Below are 24,285 nucleotides of genomic sequence, written 5' to 3'. Positions count from 1 at the left end.
ACATTGTTCAACATTTGATGTGAGTCAAGTGCTAGAAGCAATCTTGACCCTATATGTATACCATTTTCTCAAGAAATAACATTGTGAGTCACTTTTTAGTTTAAGCTTGATTATCTCAAGTTGGTCTTGTATTTTAGTGGACGAATGCCCAATTGGGAATGAGTTGTAGTGCTTTTGTATCTCTCTTTATTAAGGTATCTAAGAGTCCTTTTGTATTGATGTGATTTTGCAAAAGATGTACTTGGACATAGGAGCTACTTCAATTTACCAACTCCTATGCGTTGGCTTTGTAACCAACAAAACATAGAATCCATTAATTATCTAATTGGATTATTTCTTACGACTAGGGTTTCACCAATGGTTATTCATTTTGAGAGCTTGCATTTTAAAATTTTGGGAGTGCCAATGAGGTTGGCAGGGACAAGACCACGAACCAAGATTTCAAGGATGGTGCATTTGGAACAAAAAGAAGTGCACAATTTGCTATCATTTGTGTTGTCAATGTCATCACCATTTGATAAATAGAGTGTTAAGTGTGTTCTAGTTTTAGGCTAGTTGGTGGCGATAGTGATTCCATTGTATTGGTCAGGCATTGTGTATTTTCCTTAAAGTTTTCCACTTTGTCAACTTGGTTTTGTCAAATTATCCTCTTACAATTGATATGAATTTTTAATTATAGTGAAGGCTTCTTTAAAGGTCTATTCCTCTTACAATTCATATGCATTTCTAATTAGCTATCACTATGGCATTGGCTTTGTCATTTTGAGGGACAACCAAAATATTCATGAAAGTTTGCTACCACTACACTAGGATAGTTAGGGAACTATCTTGTTTCTCTAGTTGCAATGGCAAGCAATGACTAGATTAGGATTGGGATGTTTTTTCCTATACAACAAAGAACCCATAGTCAATGGTTGCCTTGTTGGTATCCTTGTGCCATGAGCAAGGCTTTGGGCACTCATGTGAATGAGATACATGGCCATTTGTGGTCCTTTTTTCATCAAATTGGCCTTCTACATACAATTGTGGGAGCATTGGATTTCTCACTCTTTCATGGTCACCATTAATACTTGTTCTTTTTCTTAGCTTATAAAATAGGTTTCTTATAGTTAATTGGTCATATATTAGCTTGTGTATCCAACAATTCTCATAGCTAATCGGTAGCTAATCGGTCATAGATTAGCTTGTGTATCCAACAATTCTCATAGCAAGGCATATTACTTCCCTTGTTAGTTATGAGCAGTGGGATTGATTTGGTAGTTCGTGTTTGTCCTTGATTGAATTCCTATGTGCTAAAATCAAATATTACCTTAGTCCTAGGAAATGTCAAGTGGATGCATTTATAAACATGGTCAACATTGTATTGTATTTGGATACTTAAATTGATGGCCTAAAAGGATCTCTTGCTCTACATCTTTTCAGTTTGGGGGAAGATAGAAGAGAAAGGGGATGTTTTCTATTTCCAATGCCACCATGAGCTTAGATTTTGCTAGTAAAGAATAGACATTGCCATAGTAGAGCTGGAGTTATATGATTGTGAACACCAATCGTGACTAACCCAATCAATTCTAGAAGTGATAAGTGTTGACATTAGAGTATTTGTCTATGAGGGCATTGATGTTCACTTCCTTGGTGATTTGATGTGAAGGTATGATGGTGGAATAGTACGTTCCTCTTCAATGTCTAGATTATTGCTTATTACAGTCCTAACATAGAAGTTTGTGGATTTAGTTTGGGGTGCATGAGACTTAAATGAGCTTGTTGTGTGAGTCTAAATTGATGGCCAATTGATGTGAGTCCTAACATAGAATTTTGTGGATTTAGTTTGGGGTGCATGAGACTTAAATGAGCTTGTTGTATGAGTCTAAATTGATGGCCAATTGATGTGAGTCCTAACATAGAAGTTTGTGGATTTAGTTTGGGGTGCATGAGACTTAAATGAGCTTGTTGTGTGAGTCTAAATTGATGGCCAATTTTCTCATACCAAGTTTATCCATCATTGTAATGGCTTTGATCAAAATGTCTATCTCATTCATGGGTGATTTGTGTAGGTAATGTCTTAGAGGGTAGTGCATTTTCATCCCATTACCATTGAACTATCCAATCCCTCCCCTTCCAGGGTTCCCAATTCTACATTTGTGGTTTTATTGATCATGCAAACATAATAGGGTCCCGACCCTCTAAATTTTATATTATGTTTATGGCCTTTAAGGAAGCCATGGGAACCAAGTCTCATGTATGATATATGCTTGTCAAACTAGGCTTTTTGTCATGCCTTTTTAATGATCAATGCATGCATCGCTAGGAGGGGATTTCACCAGGTTTCTTCTCTTCTTTCTTACACAACTATATGCAAATCAAGAATTATAAACTCTACTAGTATGATGCCATTAGATAATAAGCTAGCCGTGGAGGTTGACCTATGGTTGTTCTATATGTTATTTTGTAAGCCCAAAGTATTGCCATAATCTTCTCTCGAGAAGCAAAATTTATTTTAGTGAGAATATCTAGTAAGGTCTTATTCATCTTAGTCATTTGCTTGTGGATTAATATGGGTCCAATTTCCTACGTATGACTAGGAACTTTGAGAGAAAATGCTCCAATATCTCATTGATGAAGTAAGTCCCTTGGTAACAAACAATTTCAATGGGGTAACCAAATCTTGCATTAAGAACAAAATGGAGTCAAAATTGGGCTCTTAAAAATATTATAGTTTAAGAGATGGACCTTTTGGATTTTCCAATAGGAAGGCATGATATTGACATCCATAGAGGGTAAATCTTCTCTCTTTAAATCTTAGGTTTTTAATTCAAAAAAGGGTAGTGGAAGTTTTAAAAAGGGGGAATAAATAATGCATAAATTTTGAGTATCTCTATCCTCATAACTTCCTCTATTTTTTGAGTGTTTTTAATTTTGATTTTTTCCCTCTCACGAAATTAATTGTCTCAAAAATTGAGTAGCAAAGTCATTTCCCTCATTGCTTTTTTTTAAAATATTATTTGCCATGGAAGCTCTGTGGTGAGAGTAATCAAGATTTTGATCCCTCTTCTTACCTCTATAATTTTTTCTCCATGCAATTGTATATTTTGGGTAAAACATAGATCTCTCTCTCTCTCTCTGTCTCTCTCTCTCTCTCTCTCTCTCTCTCTCTCTCTCTACAATAGGATTTGACATTGATTTTAACTTACAAATCAATTGTTGTTACAACAATCAACACAGTATAAAGATTATATCTTCTAGTTTGCATATTAGCTTACAAGTAAATTTATCCTCTTTTGTATTGCCAAAATTCATGACTATTTTTTTTTTTAAAAGAGGGATTAACATTTTCTTGTATCTATGATTTTCAATAGGTTTTAATAGTCATAAGTTTACAATATAGTATTCTTTCAACAAAGAACATAGGGTAGCACAAAGATTCCATCTTATCTTTTGTGAACCCACTTATTAAAAAATTTGCCCTTTTCTACATTGCCATAATTCATGAGACTGATTATTATTTTTTTGTTCTCATTAAGGTGCTATGTTTATCAACAAACATGTGCAATACAAGGTTTAGATGAATCATGTAACTCTCTATCTGCTTTGCTATATGGGTGAGTTCTTTCTTTATGCTAGTAGACGAATTGGGTGTACTATAAGTCAAGGTTCAAAAATCATATGAAGTGCTGGTCCCTTGTGCCTATTCATATCTATCTACCATCTGGTTAGTATCCATGTAACTCCTTTGTCATATTATCCATATATTACACAATGTATTAAGTCATAGAACATCCTAGGTGTCGATCAAAAATATCCATTTAGATCTGTATACAATTTGGTTGCATCCTTGTAGATAATACTATGTATCACCCATGTATTCACACAATGTATTGAGATAAATTCTCAATATAATGAGTTTTCTTTTTATGAAATTACATTTTTGAGTATTTATGTGCTATTCATTCCATTATATTTTATGTAAATATGATTATCATTGTAACAATTTTAAATTAAATCCGCCTTTACATCGATAAACATGTGTGTGTGTGTGTGTGTGTGTGTGTGTGTGTGTGTGTGTGTGTGTGTGTGTGTGTGTGTGTGTGTGTGTGTGTGTGTGTGTGTGTGTGTGTGTGTGTGTGTGTGTGTGTGTGTGTGTGTGTGTGTGTGTGTGTGTGTGTGTGTGTGTGTGTGTGTGTGTGTGTGTGTGTGTGTGTGTGTGTGTGTGTGTGTGTGTGTTTTTCAGTTTTAATGTTTGGGTCTGGTTACAAAAGGGGTAATGCATCTTAATACCATAGTTGATTCACACGACATATTTTGTGATTATGGATCAGTATTAAAATGCATATCATTTAGGTTTTTAATTCTTTACATGCATTGCCTAGGCCATAATGGTAGAAAGAAAAACAAGCATTCTCTCAATAAAAGTGCGCAAAAGGAAAGATGAGATAGGAAACTGGATCATTGATATATATCAATGTTCATCATAGATACACATGTATCCAAGTATGAAGGGAGCTTTCAAGGTGAAAGCGTCTGCAATTGGAGATGTATCAAAGCACTGGGAGGGTAGAATTTTAGCTCTTAGACAAAGGAAGGTTGATTCTCACCTTGTGACATAGGCATTCATACAACATGTACTAATGCACAAACAAATACATATTGCACCCACACTAAGAATTCAATGAAACATTGCAAATAGTATATCTTTCAAATACATTGAGAATTAGCAAATTGATGATGTCTACGTGATTAATTATTATGTTTGCAAAAATATTACCTTCACATTATTGCAAGTGGAAAAAGTGTGAAGAGCGTTATAGGTACTTTCAAGTGCTACAATATCAAAATTGGCTGATCGTTTTTTGGCCTGTATACACCTAAGCGTGTTGCAAAGAACCTTGTTTTTTTCTACATTTCCAAGTACATATTGTCTAACAATGGTCAAGAATATGGAATGCTCGAGCGTATGTATGTTACAAACCAAAATAGTGTAGAATGGCCATTTGGTAGTGGTGAGATTTTACACATGTGCTGCACAAGGCAGATATAAAATTCTATGAAGCCAAGCACTGGGTCAAAGAATGTGCATCTAGGTTCATTTATAAAATTTGCAATTTTTATGCACATGTTCAAGAAATGTGAGGGTCTAAGACATAGCAAGAGATGTATGTAGTAAAAAGTGCATCAAAGAATTGTTTAATGAGAATTATGGATAGAACTTGGTATCAAAAATCATTCACAATCCTACCATAGAATAGTGTCATGTCACAAAAAGGGACATGGATTTCAAGTAAAATTCTACCCTCTAAACTAAATACATTCTCATTTTTAGTTACTTAGCCAAGTTTCCAAATATAGATACTTTGTTGAACGACAAACTTTATGCTTGATATTCAAGTATGACAGGTGGAGAATGCTCAAAGGCGAATGGTTGTGCCTTGACCAAGACATATGTGCTAGTACAATTGTGGATGATAATATCATTTGTGAAAATCGTGAGTTTTGAGTGTTACAGATAGAGGATGATTATTATTCCTTGACCATAATATGCTAGGCAATCGTAATGGTAATCGAGAATCTACTTGCTTATTTCAAATTAGATGGTAGAAAGATTCAAAGTTGAGTTAGTGGAATGTGTCTAGCTCCATACATCTTAGAAATTATGGAATCTCCTTGATTATCCCAAGTCCATAAGTTTTGTTACCAACAATTGTAATATTTAAATTTTTGAGTAATATAATATAAGTACTTTGTAATATCATACACTTGCAATCTTCTAATTTTTTGTTTTTTTTAAACTTATCATACATTCATGCACTTTATTTGAAATTATTTAAACATGTGTATGTGCAAGAAATGTTTGAGAAAAGACACTTACACCCGAACATCCACTAGGGGGAGAAGATGCCTCTGCTAATTTTGAATTTTTTGAAAGTGTATACACACATTTTTAAAATTTAGATAAGATGTATATGTCCAAATGCCCATTGAGGGTGAGGGGGAGATACCTTCCCTCTAAAATTAGTTGTTGATAGACTATTTGTGTATTCTTACACTTAACTATTAATTTATGTAATATATACACATGCTTTTTTTGAAATATGATGCATACATGAACCATGTGCAAGAGAGAGAGAGAGAGAGAGAGAGAGAGAGAGAGAGAGAGAGAGAGAGAGAGAGAGAGAGAGAGAGAGAGAGAGAGAGAGAGAGAGAGAGAGAGAGAGAGAGAGAGAGAGAGAGAGAGAGAGAGAGAGAGAGAGAGAGAGAGAGAGAGAGAGAGAGGGAGGGAGAGGGAGGGAGGGAGGGAGGGAGGGAGGGAGGGAGGGAGAGGGAGGGAGAGGGAGAGGGAGAGGGGGCTTCCTCTTGATATTATGTTGAGATATATATAAATATACACATGTTAAATTTATAAAGATGTCAGTTTAAAACATTAGCTAACATCATATGTGAATAGTCTCTTGATGGTTTTAAAGTCAGTGTCTTTACAATAGAACTAGTTTATTTTTTGTTTCATTAATTTATTTCAAAAACTCTCTCCTCATATCTTCACATCCAACACATCCCTCCTACTTGTTGCAATGGATGCTTACACACACTTTGATGAGTCGATCCACGACATGTGGTTTGCTAGCTAGTGTGATGAAATCTTTAAGGTGTTCTCAAAGGTCTTCATCCTAGTTTATGTTCTCTCAATGCTAGAGAGTAATCTCCAAGTCGTGGAAGACTTTGTGAGCATCTTTGCTGCTCACTTATATTTCATCAATGGATCTGTGTCTTATGTGCCTTTCACATGGCCATACACAGCAAAAAACTCATGTATGTAAGAATCCTAAGAGTGAGGTCCCTTGATATGACAAAGGTGAACAATAAAGTTCATATCCTTGTTAAAATCATAGTGATTGGCTTTGCATGGATAACAACTAGTTATGTGCCATCGAGAAGAGGTCAATAAGTTACCCCTCTGTTTACTGTTTATAGGGCCGCCATGGTTGTAGCAATGGTCCACTTCAATGGCATTGGGCCATTTGTCCCTCGATCCCAAAACCTCCCTAGGCTTGTCCCCACTGAAAGCCTTGTAAGATCTACTCAACCACCTTTTGAAATGACACCTCCATTATTAGGAGCTCGTAATCACACTACTTTCATTTGATTTCTCATAGTGCCATGGTCACTATCTTCTCTTCTTTTATGGAGGTCTTCGTGCCCTAGGGGGAGCATTTGCCATCCCATAGGATGCTGCAGCTACAATTTCTCTAGGGGGCACCACATGTAAGCTCAAGGAGAGAAGAATGGAGAAAAGGACAGAGCTAAGGAGGAAAGAGTGAAAGTGACAAGTGAAAATGATAAGAAGATTGACCTTTTAACTCTTTATAACTCTAAGTCAGCTAAATATAGTTATCACATACATGGTTCATCATGTGATTGTAAAGCCAACAGCTAACTTAGACCTAGTCATCTTTCCTACACAATAGGAAATTTAAAAACTTGGTGAATAAGATAGAGAGTGAAACCCTAACATATAGTGCTTAAACTTTTAAGGCTCACTTACACACACACACACACACACACACACACACACACACTCTCTCTCTCTCTCTCTCTCTCTCTCTCTCTCTCTCTCTCTCTCTCTCTCTCTCTCTCTCTCTCTCTCTCTCTCTCTCTCTCTCTCTCTCTCTCTCTCTCTCTCTCTCTCTCTCTCTCAATAAATTGTGTTTACATTGAGCGGATTCTTCATCTTACTATCTTAGCTCTTTTTAAATCCATTTTTTGCCTTCTTGAAGCCTTACTTCTAGCCACTTAGCATGCTTCTCTTTAGCATTTAATGCATCATAACAAACTTTTTAATGACACGATGTGATTCAATTATGTATGTAGCCAATTCATTATCACTCATATTTACTTTCATCTATGGAACTTGAGCTTCATTTGCCACTACGATCTTATATCACCAAGATAGTAATTGGATCATCGGATTGTTGCCATTCACCCCTCTATCATAATCAAGTTTTTGTTGGTATGCATTGTGTGCTATCCAATGCGAGTTTTCCATCCCTTGTGTGGAACAAACTCTAATGCTTCCCTTTTCAAGAAAGTATGGCCCATGTGCCTTGAGGATATGCTACAGAGGTACATGCCACATGTGAATAAAAGTATCCAAATTAACTTAAATCAACTTGTATACTTCCAAAAATTTGATTTAGTGCATACCATGTAATGTGTAACTAGTTGCATTCTATGTGCAAAGTAAGTATATCATTTACTGATTTTTCCATAATCCTAACAAAAGTATGCAACAAACAAATATGACCATGACCCAATGGAATGTTCTTGATAGGATTTCATGTAGGATTTTCTTTATCATGTGTCAACGTAGCACTTATCACTCTTTGCTAGATCTTCTTTCCATCCTTTCCTTCCATCCTCTCCATCAAGTGGTATAGGCATGGAAATCTTGTATTTGTATTGTTGGAGATGGCACATATGCATTTCAAAGTCTTCAAGTCTCCCCCAAGTTGCCATTGAACTATGTATCCACCACCCTTTGACTAAGAGCATCTCACTATGTTCTTGGTGATCAATGATGTGTAAATACTTGTGTGCATGAAGAAGAGATGTAGTACCTCAAATGTTTCCTTGGAACTCTGAATGCAACAAGCCACCATGCATGATCCTTGGGAACTTCAAATGCATGGTTATTTTTATCAAATTGTAAGACTATGCTCATCAAAGTGGATCTAACTCTTTCAAGCTTTACTCCTTTCACAACCTCACTTTTATCCAATTTATAAAAGACTACAATTTACCAGCACATTCTTCTACAATGATATTGTAATGCATCACCATTGCTAACTGCACCCTATGTAGATCTAAGTAGTAATTATTGAGTTTTGTGAACTTAACCTCTTAGGCATTCTTTTGCTCCATCTTTAATGTTTCCATGCCTATAACATGCATGGAATGTCTTATCGGATTCAAATACTTTATGTTGAGTAGCTCTTGGGTTTATTAACTTTGGAGGTCTAAAAAGAGATATAATTATGCTTCTATTCAACACACAACTAAACCCAACCTTAGTAATCTTGAATATTTTCGAGTAAGTCCCTATGCTAATGCCAACCCTTAAATAAATTGTGTATCTAGAGCAAAAAACTAATTGGAGAAATCTTTTAATATGAAGTCGATCACCTTCTCCTTCATAGCCTCGAACTTTAGGTTGCTCAAAGTCTCTTCCAATGTACTTGCCTTTAGCAATTTGCCAATGGATGATCCAAGCTCATCCTCTCCTAGATTTTCATTCTCAAGGACCTTACATGCCTTGATAAGTTGCTTCCATTGGCTACTCACAATCAACTCATTAATTTGCTCCCTCTTTCATTTGCACTCCTATGTTAACTTACCATTGATGTTTTTTAGTTCATCCAATTGCACCTTTGTGTCCTCATACACAATGTTTATATCATGAATAGTGATGTACATTGTGATTTTTTTTTGAACTATTAATTCATTCAATTGCTTCACTTATCCTATTAAGCTATTGAATTTGAAGTTCATGTGGAGCAATTATATCATGACTAATTTTTACAAATTCTCGGTAGGCTATAGACGCCTTTAATGCTTGCTCATTGAGTTACTTTGTGTAAGTAAGCAATCCATTATTACCATCACACACATATTTCAATGACAACAAGAGATTTATTGGTTATGAGATCAATTGGATAGATTTCTCCATGCTTCAATCCCATTTGCTTGTAGCTTTATAGAACTTCAAAAGTGATACCTATATATTATATCCTCTTGAATAAAGAATCATATTTGAGCTCTACTTTAAAGTGCAACTTATTCTTACACAGTCATTTTTAAAATTAATTACGAGGTTGAGTTTAGGATATATGAATTAACTATACAATTTAGTTAATGTATGCTAAGTGTGTCAAGGTAGTCTAGACACACACACCAATGTTAATGGAAATAGGATAGTTGAGTCTGTGGAGGTAGATGGGAAAGACATTAAAAAACACCTAGAGATATTAATGGAAAAAGGTTAGTGAAATCTATGGAGGTGGATTGGAGAGGCACAAATAGATACATAGGGATAGACACACAGAGAAGTTAATGGAAATGGAATAGTTGAGTCTATGGAGGTTGATTGAAGAGGCACAAATAGATACACATAAACTTAAATGGAAATAGGGTGGTTTAGTCTATGAAGATAGACTAAAGAGGCACATCTAGATATATAAGAGAGACATAGAGATATTAATTAAAATGGAATAGTCGAGTGTGAAAAGGCAAAGTGCATAGACATATAGATTGCATAAAAGCAAGAGAGGTAAAAGGAAATGGTGTGAAGGTAGGCTAGATAGACAGAGAGAAGATGTAATAAAGTAGCAAAATGGAGGAGAATAGCTCAAAGAGAATGGATACCCAAGAGTTCTCAAATTTTAGAAAATTCAATTTTACCTCCAAAGAAATTTTCAAAAAATGGAAAAATTGATCAACAGGTTTGTTTCTTAACTAAAAGCTAGAATATAAAAATCCGTAAGAAATCGTAAAAGGAACTCTCAAAATTTTACTTTTATTTTTTCTATTAAAAAAGAATTACACCACATATACTAATCATTTTGTATTGAAAATTATGCACCATACTCTTGTAACTAACTTCTATTTGAATATAAAATTTGGTCAAAAAATGGCTCTTGAATGAGGAGAGAGGAGGAATCTGAGCAAATCCTTTGTGGATAATATTGAAAAGGTAAAACAAGATTCCAAAAGTGAAGAGAGAAGATGATTATTTTACTATTCTTCTCTCCATTTTTCCTTGTTTTAGGGGGAGGTGTTGAAAGGCCCAAAAGAGAGCTTTTCCCCCCCCTGATTGAGATGACTTTCTCCCACATGAATTTTGTCATAGTTCTAGTATCGTTTTTGTGATTGGTACTAGCTTCTACTCACTTTATCATATAGCATGGTGCAACAATGATGTATGAGGTATTTGAGCATTGTGCTTCAGAACGAGTTGGTGTCATGAAGTTGATGCCCCATTGTTTGAAGGGTTGACATGTTAGCTATCACTAGTGTTAGTTTTGTTGTCTTTTCTAACATGCATCTTATTGTGTTAATATTCATTGTAGCGTATCTAGTATGGCCCAGGAAGCACTGAATGCCCTTGGAATTTGTTGGTCACTGGTAAATCCACGATGATGCAAACCTTTACAATGCCTATATCAATATGGTTCTTGACTACCACATGGCCTAGGATGAGTCCACATTTTACTCAAAATCAACACTTAGGAGGATTTAGAGAGAGTTGATACTACCTACATCATTCAGAGAATAATCTTAGCTTTTCTAAATGTCCATTCCAACTGAAGTTGACACAAATATCATTCATGAACACCTCAACTCATTTTTGCACATATCCTTGAAGATAGTGCACATTAAGCACTAGAAAGTAGCTAGTGCAATTGTTAGTCTTCCCAAAGGCAAGATAATGGGAGCAAGAACAGTCCCCACTCAATGTGAAAGACTGACTTGTGATGGTAATTCAAATGGACTTGCACTTAGTTGTTGCTTGAAAACCCATCGAAGAAGTTAGACACCTCCTTGCCTATTATGCACTCAATCATGTGCTTAGTATAGGGCAGTAATAAGTGATGATATCTCTTGGTGGCTACATTCACATTTTTGTAGTTTAAGCACGCTTGAATTTTGTTATTCTTCTTAAGCACCACTACAACAAGTGATACCTAGTCAATGTGCTTCTTTAGAAGTTTATGTATGGTTCTTCCCTAAGAAGATGTGTGTATCCTTAGTTATAGGATACAATCATTGTTTTGTGGGCTTCACATTGGAGTGGGTTGGGATTGTGTTAGGTGAACACAGGTGGTGGGGACTCTCTTGAGGTCAATAGGTTCACTTCTTTAACTTTTGCAAGTCCCTAAATTGATTTGTTGGATTTTCCCTACCCCTTTGTGCTAATCATCATGATAATTTGATCCCCCTTTTTGAATTGTGTGAATCATTTAGGAAGATCTTAAGGTTTCTTCTAGTTTTCTATATTTTGGTCTTTTGCTCTTTTGAGCGTCCTTTAGTCATTGTCATCTCAAATGAATGAGGAGATCTATCTTCGTCCATTGCTCATTGGAACGTGCAAGAATCTCAAGATGAGTGTTTGCATTTAGACTCTAATATCGATTTATTTGACTCTAGTGGGGAGTTAGTGTCGATATCTTTTGCTCCTTGTGTCGTAAGGCCTTCGAGAGTCATGATGAGATCTATGGGCTTATACCTTGATTGTTCATGATCTAGGACCTCCAAATGCTCTAGACATTTGATGACTATAAAGGAGAGCCACATGTCCAACTATGTCCTTTAAGGCCCTATCTATAAATGAAGGGGAAAATCCATCCTTCATTGTAGCTTTGTTAAGGGATCGAAAATCCACACATGTTTTGATTTATTTGGATCGATGATGATAAAGAAGAGCAACTCAGAGCTACGTATTGTGCAAGTAATATTCCCCTCTAGCTATATGCTTAGTGGCTCCATTGTCAAAGTACCACATGCCTGAATCCACAACATACTTATAAGAATTGTAATAAAGGGTCGTAATTGTATTGCACACTAAATTCTCATTCTGTATCCTACACGAAATTTGCATATTCTAAACTAGAAGAAGAGGCATTTTCAACAACCGTACTAGCCTCTTTCATAATCAATTTAGGATAGTCTCAATGATCTATTCTCTTTCCTTAAAATACATACAAAAGCTTTTGCTCTCAATTTTCTTCTAATGATTATCAAACTTCTTTGTTAAAAAAAGTATTTGCAAATTTACATTTACTAATGGAAAAGGCAGCTTTTTCTTTACCTATTTGACTAGCCACAAAAGCTTGATATGTAATACACATAAGAGCCTTGTTTTGCCAAGATTGATCTTCTTGTAGCAAAATGGAAATAAAGTCCTCGAGTGATAGGGCATTGGGATTGCCTTTCATCATCAAACCAAGAGTAAATGCAAAACTCTAATAAGAATTAGGAAGACCATTAAGAACAATTTGCATAAGTGAAATGTCTAGCAAAGCCTCATTCGTAGCAATTAATTGCTCCTTAAGATATTTGGCAAAAATTTGTCTATAGGGTCTCCTTCATCAGCGTCTTCACTTTTTAATTGCTTATGTAGTCAAGCAACATGGGCCTTATTTCTTTATTGATATAGATGTGCAAGTGCATCCAAAGCCTCTTTAGCTGACTTGCATGAGCATATGTGTAGGATCACAATGCGTTTAACATATAATGCTATCAAGACATTAAGCCTTTGCATCTTTGTTGTCCTAGCAATTTACTTAGTAGTACATAGTGGCGCTCTAGCATTGATTGCAGTGGAACTTGTAACATCCTTAACATCACCTATTTTCGCAGCACACTTTCCACAACCCTTTTGCAACCAATACATGGAACATCATATAAGCCTACAATGGCTACTAGGTTCTATCCAGCTTTTCCTTAACAACCAATGTATTGAATACAACATTATTGTCATCCAGGACAATCGACTACATCTGATGCAAAACTTGTATAGAGGAAAATTTTCACAAAACCAACCTTTGCTAATATTAGCATAATGCAAAGTAGAATGTAAAGGGTCTTACCTACAAAAATGAATATGCTAGAAGTTATGCAAAAAAGGACAAAATAGCATGTGTAGTATAAATGTTGCATAGATGATAAAAGATACAACTTAGTTGCTAAAGCATAACTTTAGCAAGACTTTAGAACTCAATAGATTTACAACACCACTACAGCTAGCTTTGACCATGCAACAATGTCTTCTCTCACTATATTGATATAATGTCTTCTCTCACTATATCAATATAATGTCTTACCATTCCTTGCTAAAATTCTATTTTGTTAAAAGAATCAAATAACTCCTTCTTACAATGATGCCTTTCCATGGTTACAAATGTTAAGATCTAAGGCATGCCATGGCTTGCCAGCGTGTCATAAGGAAGGAGTCTCCACCTCATTCTTAGGAGAAATCATAAGAACCAAGCCTAGAAATCCTACTAATGCATGCTCTTAAACTACCACATGTAGATCCTTCTAATGTGTGTTCTTTAACTACCACATGTAGAGTCTTTGTTGATTTTGAATCTTTACAAGCCTCAACATAGATACTTTGTAAATCCCCTTTGGAATGATGTAGAAGGTGCTAGAAGATTCAACACAAGAAACTAAGTAATAGGGGAACTCATATTGACATCCTACAACCTTCCTCATTTAGAAGGCTCCTACGAATTTCCACTAGTTTCGACACAACCCAACTTTGTCCATGAGCCCACATTAATTCATAGGTCTCAATTGACCATCATCAACTAAACACCCCCATTCAAAACACAATTGCATCCTTACACTCCCATTCACCACTAAAGGAGAGTAATTACAATACTTAGAGCTTTTTGTTGGGTTTCTCCATAGCTCACTAGATACGTGATAGGGCCCTTTATGGATTGGTTACCACTCGAGATACTTGAACAGGTTGCAACGGTGAGACACATTTCGAAGTAGGTGTTGGTATGTGCCACTGTATGCTATTGTGGAGTGCCATTTGAGGGATTTTGCCACACTATATTAAAGCCTTGCAAGTAAAATTGACACCGAGGCCCACTTGACTTGCTAAACTTCCATGGATCACACAAAGCCTAGCAATCCCTGTATGGATTTAGAGGATGGAGTTGCATTTCAAAATTTGAACAGGGTGAAGGGGAAAAAATAAAGTTCAAAACTTTTTGGCATGGGTAAGAGTTGTTCTCTCCTCTCTCTCCTCTCCCCTCTCTCTCTCTCTCTCTCTCTCTCTCTCTCTCTCTGGCATGTCTGTGTTTGAAGATCCAGCCTGTTGAATCCTTTGCGCCATCGCCCTCTTCTTCTGCAATTCATCAAGTTCGCAAAACCTGCCCTTTTTCGCCTCCACACTCTTCTTCTGATCTTCCCCTGCTTCTCTGAAGATGTCTGCATTTTATTAGGGTTTACCTTCCCATGGTCACATGCGTGCAGAGCTCAGCCCATGTGCTAATCTGTTCTCCTGCACACAGTTTGTTCCCGCGATTTGGAGCAGGCATGGTCTGGACACGGAGAAGCAGCTCAGAAACCCTAGAATGACAGGGGAGACAGAGCGACCGGCCTGGCTGCAGTACAATGTCCTCACAGACGTCTGGTATTGTCATCGCAAGAGGAGGAAAGTGGCGAAATCGCAAGTAGAACGATTTTACGAGGCAAATCGAGATCATCATTTCATGGAGTAGGCATCTCAGTCGAGGTGAGTTATGAATGGATTGACTCAACATACATGGCTGGGCTCCTAGGCGGCAGCGCAGTACCTAATCGGACGCGTCCTTACCGCTATCCCCAATTTATTTGCAAGTGGCTGGCCTCTCTGGTTAGAAGCGGCCAACAGCACAGCCCTGTTTGCGAGCATAGTGTACTCATATGGAGCCCATGATGGATGGATCAGGGGAGACAAATTCCTACATTGACAGCTCTGTAGGTGCCTTGGTTTGGGTCAGGAGAAGGAATGGTTCATGGTGGCCTGGACGCATCCTTGCACCTGAAGAACTGCCTGGTTCCCATCTGTTATCTCCCAGGACAGGAACCCCTGTCAAACTTCTTGGCAGAGAAGATGGCAGTGTGTAAGTATTTTCCTTCTCAACAACTGACAGAAACTCTTGAGCATTCTAGCAGCTGCAATCCTTAAAATCAATTTTGAAGGGCACAGCACATGCTCTTTCGATGTGATACCTGCTATTTGCCAACTGGTGCATCACAGTGTCGGATTTTTTTTGGCTAGTGCAGATCATTTTCTGCCTTGTTCTGTGACCAATGTATGTGCTTTGCCTGAGGGTGCCCGTAAGTGCATAGTGCTCAGGGGGAAGAGTGCGTTGATGTAGCTCATTTTAATTAAGTTCCTAGACTTTAGGTCATGACTAAGACCGATCACTGAGTACATATAATCTGTAATTTATAAATCTTAATTAATGTGCAGATAGATGTACTATTAGTCATTAATGGATGTTGTATGTGTTCACACACACAGCCACACATGCCTGCATAGACATTGTAGTGATCCTTACACTGTTTCATCACTCCACTTTTTTGGTCAGCTTTTTTGGCCAGAAGGTAAAGCAAACAGTACGTGTTAGAGGCAATGAGCACCATATATGCAGAGGACATGGTGTAGCCTCTAGATATAGTGCACACATGGAAAAGCATCCGGTCAAAACAGGGGCTCAGAGGATTTGTATAGCTTTGGGTGTGGTTCTGTGATACAGTGGGTTCATTTGCTATTTTGCTTTACTCACACAGGAGCATACATCCTGTTGTCAGGAGGCTTTAACAGTTGGACGGTTGACAATTTGTGATAAGTTTACTTGAGCTTCTAAGTTTGAACTCCCTGCTTGGTAAATCGTGTTTTGATATTGGATTAATAGCTGCTGGATGGTGCAGGGATTGGTACAATATTGAAAAGTCAAGGCGTGTGAAGGCTTTTCGGTGCGGGGAGTTTGATGAATGTATTGAGAAAGCTAGAAATTTAGCTACCCTACAGACCAAGAAGAGGGAAAAGTATGCCCGAAGAGAAGATGCAATACTTCATGCACTTGAATTGGAAAGAAAACATGCTGAGCAGAGGAATCTAGCAGGAACTTTTTCTGTGCAAGACAGTTTCAAAGGGAATACTGACTTCGATGATGATATGGGCTTGGATGATGATTTCGGGAGTGATTTCATTGACCCTGATTCTTCTACAGATATAGCTCCAGCAAGTTTGGATGGACTGTTTAGCCCTCAGCAGAACAAAAATTTGATGGACTGTGAATGGGAGGATGACACTGCTGAAGCACTTCCTCGAATGCGAGGGCTGCAAGACTTTGGTTTGAAGATAGCCCCCTCCAAAGAAAAAAAAGCAAGTTGGAGCGGTGATTGTGAGGGTTACCCAAATATCCCCTTTTCAGAAGATCAGAAGATTGCTAACTGCATCTCCAGAACTGTAAGTGGACTTACTGCTCCTAACAACAAGGCCTCGTGTGCAACTTTGAAAAGGAAGAGGTCCCAAGCAGGTCCTAATTTGGATGAAAGTGCATACAAAAAGAGAGACCGAAGGAGGCCACTAAACCAAGTTCTTGAAAGCAGCACGAAACTTGTGGACACTGCTGTTCCGGATTTTGATGTTGATTCTAAGGTTTCTGTGCTGCCTTTTGTTCCGCGCAGTGCAAATGGCCAAACACTTTCACATCACAATCAGGGCAAAGCTGCGGCTTTGGCAGAGAAAGTGTTTCGGGGCTCACTAAATATGGGATCTTTAGCATCAGGGAAAGTATTAGAAACACCACAGGCTAGTCATATGAGTTTTGGACATAGCCCTTCACCAATCGACTTTAAGTCAAATGTAGACAAGGCTTGCTCGAGTTTCTTCAATCATTCCAAAACTAATTGCTGTAATGAGAGGCAATTGCTGTATGCAGCTCCTCCTATGGAGCTAGCCTCCTTGACAGGGTCAGCATATGTTGATTCGCTTCTTCGGGGGGCACCTGCAGTGTCTTGTCCTTATCTGCCAGGTTCTCTACACATGGGTTCAGCAACAAGTTTGAGTGATACAGGTTTTGGAAAGCCTAGTTCTATGTCCATAGCTGAGAGTTTGACTTGTCTGTCAAGCTTTCAGGCATGGCCTAACTATGGGGTGGCTTCTGTTTGTGATAGATTGGGACATGATTACAGCATGGCAGTACACACTACTAACAAAGCATCTTGCGTACCTGATTATTTGAATCCATATGACAACACTATTCAAAACAGTATCTTGTCGTTCCAGAATGCTCATTGCAAAGGGATGGAGGACTACAACTTGGCTGCTGTTAAAGGAAGTGAAGATGATGGAATTCTTCACTCTCGTAGTAAGATCAGCTTGGATGGCAGTAAAGGTTCAAAAAAGATAACAAGGCCAGATGTCTCATGTAGTCTTAATGAACACAGAGGTGCTGTGCAAGGGGAAGATGAAGCTGAGTCCTTTCAGCTGATTCCAGGTTAGAACTTCACTTGTCTTAGCAGGCTCATTCAATTCATGATTTGAAGTCACTAATGTAAGAAGCTTTCAAAATTTGTAAGCCTTTTTTGTCATGTTGTAAAGAGCTATTAGTTGTTGCAGCATCGTGCCTTTCTTCTCCTGAAGCTGGAGGCACCAGCAGTGTGGAACTTAATCAAGGACATAGTGGAGAATACAGGAACCCTGAGTTAGGAGCAGGCTCAGATATTCAATCTGAGGATGGTATCGTCTTTAAACTTCTCCATTATAATGTAGTTACTTGAACTGTTTTTGATATCATGAGTTGCTGCTGGGTGGATTCATAGTGATGTCTCCTGTTTTGAAGTCTTTTCCTCTCGTATTTACTCATTTTATGTTTTTCAAACGCATGTTTGTCAATATAGCAATTGTGAGCTGTTTTAAGCTTGATCTGCATGAATAAGTCCTTTTACCTCCAGATTTTCTTGGTCCTATTTTATGCATGGCATTGTCATTTTTTGTGTTTTGTTATGCTCATTTTAGTTGTGTGCACACTTTTGTGGAACAAGGCTTAGAAGTGAATATAATCTTAGGTTTGAGGTATGGAAGATTTATTGCCTTTTAACGGAATTTCATGTCTCAGGTTTTGCTCGATTAGCTAAATATTCCATCACTTGCATGCATGACTTGTCCCACTTGTATTGTTGTCTGAATAACAAGGGTGTGCAAGCTTCATGTACTGGAAGGCAATTCCTGGATGGTTAAACTGGGCATGAGTAAATAAATTGCACCAGTTGAAGTGTGTGACAGTTGCTGCAGAGTGCAGCATGAAAACTATTGAATTGAAGGACTTTCCAAAGGCATGCCCATACTGGCTGGGTTTAATTATTTTGGGTTTTCCTTCTGCACATTAAGGGAAAATGCCAAAAATGTAGGCCCTTGGGCATGCTCACAATGGGCAGCCAATTTTATTATGTGAGATTCTCTCTTTATTTTATGTTTTCTGTGGTCTTGCCTTTTGACATGCTTGAGTGTTCTGCCATTCCTCACAGCACCTCACAATTTACAAAAGGTTACATGAATTTGACTATGCTTTTCTCGTAGCACCTGTCATACTGTGTTAATCATGATTTAGAAGTGAATCCAAACTAGCTTGGATTGTTTCCTCTCCTGCCATGCAGCATGCCCTAATATCATGACAAGAATTAGGTGGTTTTTAGAAACTTGCAGATTTAACATTGAGTATTTTGTGTTTTGTTGATTGCTTATTGTCTGAGTCTATTGATCTCACACAATATCCTTTCATCATAGTTTGTCTCTGCGTATGTATTTATCTGTACACACACACGCCGTGCATGCACGCGGATGCACGCGCCTGTACATGTGTATGAATGTCAAAGAAATGATTCCTGTGGGTTTGAATAATCCACACTGACCCAATAAAAAGATTGGGAATAGCTTGATAGACGAATAGAATAATAACCAAACAACCAGAAGAATTTACCAAATCTCTGTACAGGAAAACTGACCTAGAAAGCCTCATCTAAATAATCTAAATAATCTCTGTACACCAAAAAAGATGAGGAATGGTCTCACTTGGATTCAATTGTCTCAAACAGTGAGAAGAGGCAATATGCCGGTTAGCCAAATTTTGGCCTACTGATGATACTCCTGTTAGCCATCTCTGAACAGCAGTCTTGCTTCAAGGACAGTTTATTTGTACAAATTGTACTGAAGTTAGGTTTCCACCTCTCAATGATTTATTTAAATGCCAAAGATCATTACCATGCTTATGAATTCATGGCAAATGTAGAACTTGTCTGTATATCTGCATAGCTGACATACCCTGTATTGAAAGTAGCTGAATGTTAGGAGTTTAATCCATAAGTCTCTCTCTCTCTTTTCAGCCTCTGTAGCGATCTTTTGTATGTTAGCCATTTTGGTGATGTGGACATCACCCATTTGGATGTGTTTTACCACTTTTTTTGATTTTTTAGAATATAAATTTTGGTGATGCCTGTTCCCCTTTTAACTTGTTAATTTAATGACATCATGGACAATGGTTTCACGCAAAAAAACGAGAGAAAAGTTTGTGGTACATATGCATGCATGCACGCGCATGTATGCACACAGAGAGAGAGAGAGAGAGAGAGAGAGAGAGAGAGAGAGAGAGAGAGAGAGAGAGAGAGATTTATCAACTTTAATGGTGCAGATTTTCCTGATCCATGTCCTGAGCGGGAGGAGCAGGATGGTTCAGATGATTTAAGAAAACACCAGTCGATATCACCTGGTTATGTCAATGAAGGCTCAGAAAGGAATGAAGGCCTTGACGAAACTGGTTTTAACAGCTTTGCAGCCATGAATGACCAGCCTAATGGTGCAGACATTATCGCTACCAAGACTATACATAAGTGGCAATGTAAAGGAAGGCGCAAGACTAGGGGCCATGGTAGAAGCAGTTTCAAATGGAATTTGATGCCCTTTCAAGATACTTTGAGTGGTGTGCTTCCAAGATCCGAAGGTCAAGAAAACGCAGGCCTTCCAATTGATAATAAATTCTGCAATAAGCCTCCCAAAGGTCTTAGGTCCTCAATTAAAGTGGGTTCTCATCATGACTGGAGAGCAGGAAAGATGTTCAGCAATGTGGCAAGTCGGAGCTTAGAGAAAATTTCAGCAGGTAAGGTCAAGGTTATTTCCTTCGGCAGAGATAGATTTGATGCTGGACAAGAGGGTGTGGCAGGAGGCTTTGACTGGGTCGACATTCCTGTAAATCCGGATGAAGCTTTTCAAGACAAGCATGTCCCTCTTGTCTCCTTGATTAGCAAACTGAATGGTAAGCCCATTGTGGGACACCCTGTATTGGTAGAGAAACTAGAAAAGAGATATACAAGTGGTGAAAGTAGTGCTGGGAGGAATGTTTTGGATGGTCCAAGTACAAGCAGGTTCCCATCTCAACCAGTTTGGCGAACTGGCCGGCGAACTGCCATGCAGCGTGTTCCTAGAAACTGTGGTAGTGTCCTTACTCAAGACTGGGAAGATTTGTCAGAAGCTACTCAGAAACAGAAGGGGAGGGGCTCTGGTGGCTTCTTCAGTCATAAAAATAAGGCTCATAATCGAAAGAAGAATCCTTCTATTCGCTGTCCACCTTTGGAGAAAAGGTTTCCCAAAAGATATTCTAAGAAAGTGGGTTCTTATCCTCAAAAGACCAGAATGTTGTCGTCTTTAGCTGGTGAACAGATAGGACGTACAAATACAGAGCCTGTTGTCTCAAAAGTTGCAGAACCTAATGTTGTAGCCTGCATTCCTGTCAGCCTTGTTTTTAATCGAATCAGAGAGGTTTTATACAAACAAGAGAACTATACAGGGTCAGAATCGGATGCAGTCTCATTAGATGCATGTGAGAAGAAAGAGCCGGAGTGACCTTGCTTCATGATCAGTATAATGACTCTGGTTTACTATTACAGGGGCAATGAAGGGCCATGCATTATTGGCTTTTGTTGTTGTAGACGACTCCAGAGAAGCAATGTGGAAACAATTTTGGTTCCTACTGTTGCATCTGATTAGGTGTATTCCATTTGTTCTGGATCAGGCCTTTGGAAAATTTGGAAGCAAAGCAGTGAAGTCCTTCAGCAGTTGGATTCTAACTGCTAGTATTCTGGGAGCTGCACACCCTTTGATAACCCAGATAGAGTTTTAGTTTGGTGAATGTTTGGCTGTACTGTCACCCTTCTCCTGCTGTGGTGTCCATTAGGCCAACCTTCCTCTGTAAACTTTCTGTTCTGTACATACAACTAAGAAAATGAAGGGGCCCCTTGTATTGAAGGATTTACATTGTCAGTTTGCACTGTGAACTCAGAGAAAAGGACGGTTTATATCTTTCCTTAAGAAGGCTATTGACACATAAGGTTGGAGTGAACCTTGATGCACTAGTGAAGTGTGCTGTCTAATAAACAGAAGCTCACTCTGATGTCTCCTTCAAGTGTATACTCTTCAATAAGCAGCACTGTGTCATATGATTCGTTCATTCTAGTGATGATGGTTCTCTTTTCTGATGTTGTTTAATATGGTAAAGGGCAGGAACTTTGTAAATTTCATTGGTGACTTCAATGGAAGTAAAGAGAAAACAAAGTATGAACTACAACATTTAATTGCTTCTGATGGTGCTCGCTTGAAAAGCGCATGTGTATCCCATTTACTGGCCAGGTGTTCGCAACAAATAAAAACAAAGATGCACTAGTGAAGTGTGCAGTTTAATAGATAGAAGCTCATTCTGATGCCTGCTTTGACTGTATGCTATCCAATGAGCAGCAGTGTGTTGTATATTCTGTTTATTCTAATGATGATTGTTCTCTTCTTCTGATGTTCTTTAATATGGTGAAGGCTAGGAACTTTATAAATTCTATTGGCATCCTCAATGGAAGTAATGGGAAAACAAAGTAGCAACAAAAGCAAAAACTTTTTTCCTTCTCTCATGCACAGGCATACTCCTTTGGCACTAAGATTGCAGGTGGTATGCCCAATAAATGGTAGCAGGGTATTATCATGGCACATATTGAAGCTTTGTTGTGTGGATCTGGGTATGTTGGGGTAAGATTTCCTTGATTAGGGCGAGCAGGTTGGCATGTGGTGAGGTGTTGAAATTGGTTTGTTTTAAATGCATTGTGCTTTCGGCAAGACGAGTTGGAGGTCTAGTGGTATTTGTTATACTGGTGATTAAGGGCTTGGAGGATGTGTGAAGTTAGAGCTAGACCACCTAGGTTCATCTCTACATGGGAGGAGTTTGAGACTATGCTGCAATGACCGACAAGAGATTTTCTAAGATGGTGTGTATTCTCATACTAGCAACTAGTTTCTTTTGTTATTAGCATGTAGATCTATATTTCTTTTGTTGTATTGTTTATCTCCAGATGTTTTTCGTTTTCCGGACAATTGTAACTTATTTTCTCATGGGTCATTTTGGCCTCTTTCAAATGTTCCTAAATCATTTCATTTCCTTTGTGTGTGTGTGTGTGTGTGTTTTTGCGGGGGGGGGGGGAAGGGGGGTTGCATATATGTATCTTTTGTATGTTGTTTTGTGGCTCTTGGTGGTTTAAGTCAAGCCCATCTTAGAATTATGACCCCATGTCAATATGTTGCAATATCTTCAGCATTGTTAGTGTGAGATTGTGCAGATCATAGGATTGGTGTCTCTAGAAGGGGCTTGGAGGAGATGGTACCTTGATTACTTTTGTTTTTTTGCGGGGGGACGTGCGCCGGGCATGTGTGGTGGGGTGGCAAGCATACTGCAAAAGTGCAAGTTTTCGAATGTGTTAGATCTTGGACCTCTCAACGGCAAAATAACATGAGGTTTTTTTCTATCAGGACTCTTACACTTCTGATGTCATACTGAAACAAGACTTAAGTAATTGATTGGCACAACCTGAATGCAGTGACATGACACAAAGAAGTTTTTGTATACCACGGTGGTGTGTTCTCTGTGTGTGTGTGTGTCTCTTTTCATAAAAGGTAACTGTTTTAATTGCTAGAAACATGAAATACGAGTGAACTGTATGACCGACAATGAGACTAGAGAAATTGCAGCATGCCAAGAAAGCAAATCATCCTTGGGAATAATGTTTGCAAGCTGGATGATGCTAAATTGCCAATTATATATATATATATATATAAAAGTAGTAAAAAGAGGTGATTGTGGAATCTGTGATTGCATGGGTCTTTTGCACTTGAACTAACCATTTCACGAGGACAAAAATATTATGATGGCGTGTAGTTTATTAACAAGGGAAAACTGTTTATCTTTGGGAAGCCTATAATGCAATTGAAGAACTCCTTTTGCCAACATGATAAACTTGAACCTCAAGAGGGTTGGTCAGTTGTATTTCTTGTGTATATAGGTGGGGTTAATTTAGATGCACTTAAATATTGAAGGTTGTATGGACATTGGTGTTTAAGAAAAGTTTTTGATGTTGACTTGTAAGTTTATTAATGCCAAGATTTGCCGGATTATAATTTGTGTTTTGTGATTTCTGTGGTTAAGGTTCCAACTAACAAGGAAGAACTCACTAGATTCTACACATTCTTGTTGACCTTGATGGCACTTGCAACTTCGTTAACAACCTGTTTTATGTAGTTGGAGTTCCCATCCAATGGATTATTGGTTGGATTTATCTGTAGCTAGGGATACAGTGTCGGGTATCACATTTCTTACTGATACTAGTAAACTATGCTAAGATTATATACACAAATTTCCCTTAAAT

At 38.0% G+C, this 24,285-nt stretch overlaps 1 protein-coding gene across 2 annotated transcripts; it reads left to right on the top strand.

The window, feature by feature from the left end:
* Positions 1-14,772: 14,772 nt before the first annotated feature.
* On the top strand, positions 14,773-22,335 carry LOC148031525 (uncharacterized). Of its 2 annotated transcripts, none has more exons than XM_087685056.1 (4): positions 14,773-15,665; positions 16,480-18,053; positions 18,167-18,295; positions 20,244-22,335. In XM_087685056.1, the coding sequence occupies exons 1-4, from the start codon at positions 15,466-15,468 to the stop codon at positions 21,449-21,451; spliced, it is 3,111 nt and encodes a 1,036-aa protein (XP_087541182.1). In that variant the 5' UTR covers positions 14,773-15,465; the 3' UTR covers positions 21,452-22,335. The 2 variants fall into 2 exon arrangements, with proteins under 2 accessions (XP_087541182.1, XP_087541183.1); XM_087685057.1 differs by having other exon boundaries at positions 14,774-15,665; positions 18,176-18,295; positions 20,244-22,333.
* Positions 22,336-24,285: the final 1,950 nt, after the last annotated feature.

Source organism: Lygodium microphyllum, chromosome 9, assembly GCF_053477565.2.
Source record: "Lygodium microphyllum isolate KBCC chromosome 9, Lygodium_microphyllum_v1.1.10, whole genome shotgun sequence".
In the NCBI taxonomy this organism is placed as follows: Eukaryota; Viridiplantae; Streptophyta; class Polypodiopsida; order Schizaeales; family Lygodiaceae; genus Lygodium; species Lygodium microphyllum.
Note: the sequence above shows the minus strand (reverse complement) of the source record. Positions and strands in the feature narration are given on the sequence as shown.

Excerpts from the sequence above, each read along its gene's own strand:
- LOC148031525 (XM_087685056.1), top strand. The coding sequence starts at position 15,466 with ATGGAGCCCATGATGGATGGATCAGGGGAGACAAATTCCTACATTGAC. Across the intron at positions 15,666-16,479 it reads GGCAGAGAAGATGGCAGTGT|GGATTGGTACAATATTGAAA; the intron begins GTAAGTATTTTC and ends TGGATGGTGCAG. Across the intron at positions 18,296-20,243 it reads AGATATTCAATCTGAGGATG|ATTTTCCTGATCCATGTCCT; the intron begins GTATCGTCTTTA and ends TTAATGGTGCAG.